The following is a 3,117-nucleotide window of genomic DNA, read 5'->3' as shown; positions in this document are numbered from 1 at the left end:
CACAGACAGACACACACACACACATACACACAGACACAGACACACACACAGACACACAGACACACACACAGACACAGACACAGACACACACACACACACACACACACACACACACACACACACACACACACACACACACACACACGCATGCACGCATGCACGCATGCACAGTCGAGGCGGAAAGGGGCACGGAGGTGAGCGGCAAACACAACACCACACCACACCATCACAACACCACGTCACTTGTCCTTCCTCACGATGCAGTGGTTGTTTTCGCGCTCACCCGCTCAAAGTCGGAGGCCATTTTGCCAATTGTAACGAGTGACAGCTGCAAATGGCAAACCAATCCTGCGTTCTTGCGCAAAAACACTGACCTCGAATTTCCATGCAAATCATTGCCGATCTTCAGCATTGTTGTCCTCCAGCCAAAACAACGACGCAACAAGCACGACCAGCCAGCCAGCCAGCATCATGCGCCTGCTCCAAGAGGTGAGTGCTCTGCTGACGCTCCTGTTGCTGTCGTTGTTGTTGGTGGTGTTGGTGTTGGTGGTGGTGGTGGAAAGGGGGGGGGGGGGTCCTTGCTTGCCACACCAAGGTCGTTGGTTTCCAGACAGGGGTCGTTGTTTTCCACCTGAGGCTCGTGTATCGATGCGTTGCTGCGAACACGGTCTTACTCTGTGCAATTCATGTCTTCCATCTATTTTCCATGGTGCAGGAGATTGTCCAAGAGGGCGGTCAGGTCGCTTGCTTCGATCCGTCCGAGTTCCGCCCGGAAGGCAAGGAAGTCAAGGATTTCCGCGACTTTGAGGTCTGTGTGGCAGTTCTGTGTGTGTATATGTGTATGAACGCGCGCGCGCGTGTGTTTGTGTTTGTGCGCTTATGCGTGCGTGTGTGTGTGTGTGTGTGTGTGTGTGTGTGTGTGTGTGTGTGTGTGTGTGTGTGTGTGTGTGTGTGTGTGTGTGTGTGTGTGTGTGTGTGTGTGTGTGTGTGTTCTTCGTTGTGTGCGTTTGTGTGGTTTCGGTGGACGCTGCACGGGTTCCTAGCAAGTGTGTCGCCGTTTATCACCAACCAAAACGTCGCCTTGTCTTTTTCTTTTCTGGTTGACCACACAGCACACGCCGCGCTTTGCCATTGTGCGCGAAAACTACCGCAAGATGTATGAGAACCAGACCTTGGAATATGCCAAGACACAGAAGGCGCTCTGGTGCAAGTACGTGTATGAATTGGAGATGTCTCACATGTTCCGCGTGCACTTTGGCTTCCATAGCAACCCTGGCCGCTCACTGGCGCATGGGTGGACGTGAATATGTGTGTGTGTGTGTATGAATGTGTGTGTGTGTGTGTGTGTGTGTGTGTGTGCGCCTCTCTCTCTCTCTCCGTGTGCGTGTGTGTCTGGGTAACTCACTCCCTCTGTGTCTCTTTCCCTGTGCTCCCTCCCTGCCCCCCACACACACACCTACCGCTCACTCTGTTTGCCTGCCTTTATTCTGGCGTCAGGTTCGACCATGCTGAGATGAACGTGATGGACGCACTGACGGAGCTCAACAAGCTTGTCGACGACAGCGACCCGGATGTGGATGTGCCCAACATCATGCACGCCTTCCAGACGGCCGAGCGCATCCGCGAAAAGCATCCAGACAAAGGTGGGGCGTGGGTGATTTGTGCGATTTTGTGTTACTTGAGTGTTTTGCGGTTTCTGGTTTGTGCTCTCTCTCTGTGTGCGCGCGCTCGTGAGCGTGTATGTGTGTGTGTGTGTGTGAGGTCATGGTGCATCAAATGTATCAAGGCTAACACGCAACACGCACGTATGTGTGCATTCAACCTCCTCACCTTTTGCCATTGCCCCTGATTTTGCGGTGCTGTCGTGGCCCATTCAGACTGGTTCCACCTGACCGGCCTGATTCACGACCTGGGCAAGGTGATGGCCCTGTGGGGGCAGCCCCAGTGGTCCACCGTCGGCGACACATTTCCGCTCGGCTGCAAGTTCTCAGACACTATTGTCTTCCCCGATCTCCTCGACCTCAACCCAGACACACAAGTGAAGGAGTACAGGTGTGTATGTGTGCGTGACTTGTGTGCATGTTTGTGTGTGCGTGTGTTAGTCGTGTGGTTTGTGGGTGTGCATGTTTGTGTGTGTCTTCGTTATGTTTAGGCTACATCATGTCTGTGTGTTCATTCACCACATTCATCCTGTGGTGATTGATCTTGTGGCTTTCTCTCTCTCTCTCTCTGTGCCTGTCTGTCCCCCACTCCCCACGACATGTTCTGTCTCTCAACTCCAGCACTGATGCTGGCATTTATGAGCCGGGCTGTGGGCTGCGCAACATCACGATGGCGTGGGGCCACGACGAATACCTCTACCAGGTACAACAGCGTTGCAGGGTGATAGTGCGTGTGTGTTTGCAGTGTTGAGTGTGTGTATGCGTGCGTGAGCAGTGGTGAATTTGCAGCCGTTACCGGCTGGTTAGGGTGTATGCATTGTCATGACAGGCCGCACAGAGACCCATGCACTTGTTCGCTGAAAACGAAATATCACACACACACACACGCACACACACACACACGCACACACACACATACGCACATCTGATGCGACAGGTGCTGCTGCACAACAAGTGCACGCTGCCGATTGAGGCGCTGTACATGATCCGGTTCCACTCGTTCTACCCGTGGCACACAAAGTGCGTGAACGTGTCAGGAAGAAGATCATGGGAGGGGTGTAGTTGTCGGTTGCACTCTCAGAGCAATGCACGCGTGCGTTTGTGTGTAATTTGTCATCTCCTCATAATTCCAGCAATACTCACACTCGCTGGTGTTCATCTACACACACACATACACACACACACGCACATCACATCACAACAGGGAGGCGTATGGGCATTTGCTCGACGATACGGACCGCGACATGCTGAAATGGGTTCGCGAGTTCAAGTGAGTCCATGACACACGTCGCACGTGCACACTCTGCAGGAGCAAACAGCTCAAATCACCACACACACACACACACACACACACACACACACACACACACACACACACACACACACACACACACACACACACACACACACACACACACACACACACACACACACACACACACACACACACACACAC

The 3,117-nt window shown here is 53.2% G+C and overlaps 2 protein-coding genes across 2 annotated transcripts in view; one reads left to right on the top strand and one right to left on the bottom strand.

Moving 5' to 3' along the window:
• Positions 1 to 304, bottom strand: part of PTSG_00392 (uncharacterized protein) — a gene marked incomplete at its 5' end in the record, with an annotated part of 3,455 nt that extends 3,151 nt beyond the window's left edge. The window contains one exon of the mRNA XM_004998884.1: positions 284 to 304. Within this exon, the coding sequence (XP_004998941.1) occupies positions 284 to 304 (21 nt within the window). The remainder of the gene's footprint in view (positions 1 to 283) is intronic.
• Positions 305 to 336: 32 nt separating this feature from the next.
• PTSG_00391 (myo-inositol oxidase) lies at positions 337 to 2,935 on the top strand (the record flags this gene model as incomplete). Its single annotated transcript, XM_004998883.1, has 8 exons — positions 337 to 489; positions 716 to 808; positions 1,113 to 1,210; positions 1,498 to 1,643; positions 1,878 to 2,052; positions 2,283 to 2,364; positions 2,599 to 2,681; positions 2,866 to 2,935. Exons 1-8 carry the CDS (start codon positions 472 to 474, stop codon positions 2,933 to 2,935), a joined length of 765 nt encoding a protein of 254 aa, XP_004998940.1. The 5' UTR covers positions 337 to 471.
• Between the last annotated feature and the right edge of the window lie 182 nt (positions 2,936 to 3,117).

The sequence above is a fragment of the Salpingoeca rosetta genome (genome assembly GCF_000188695.1).
Source record: "Salpingoeca rosetta unplaced genomic scaffold supercont1.1, whole genome shotgun sequence".
NCBI lineage: Eukaryota > Choanoflagellata > Craspedida > Salpingoecidae > Salpingoeca > Salpingoeca rosetta.
The sequence above is the reverse complement of the archived record's forward strand: the minus strand, read 5'-3'. Positions and strand labels throughout refer to the sequence as shown.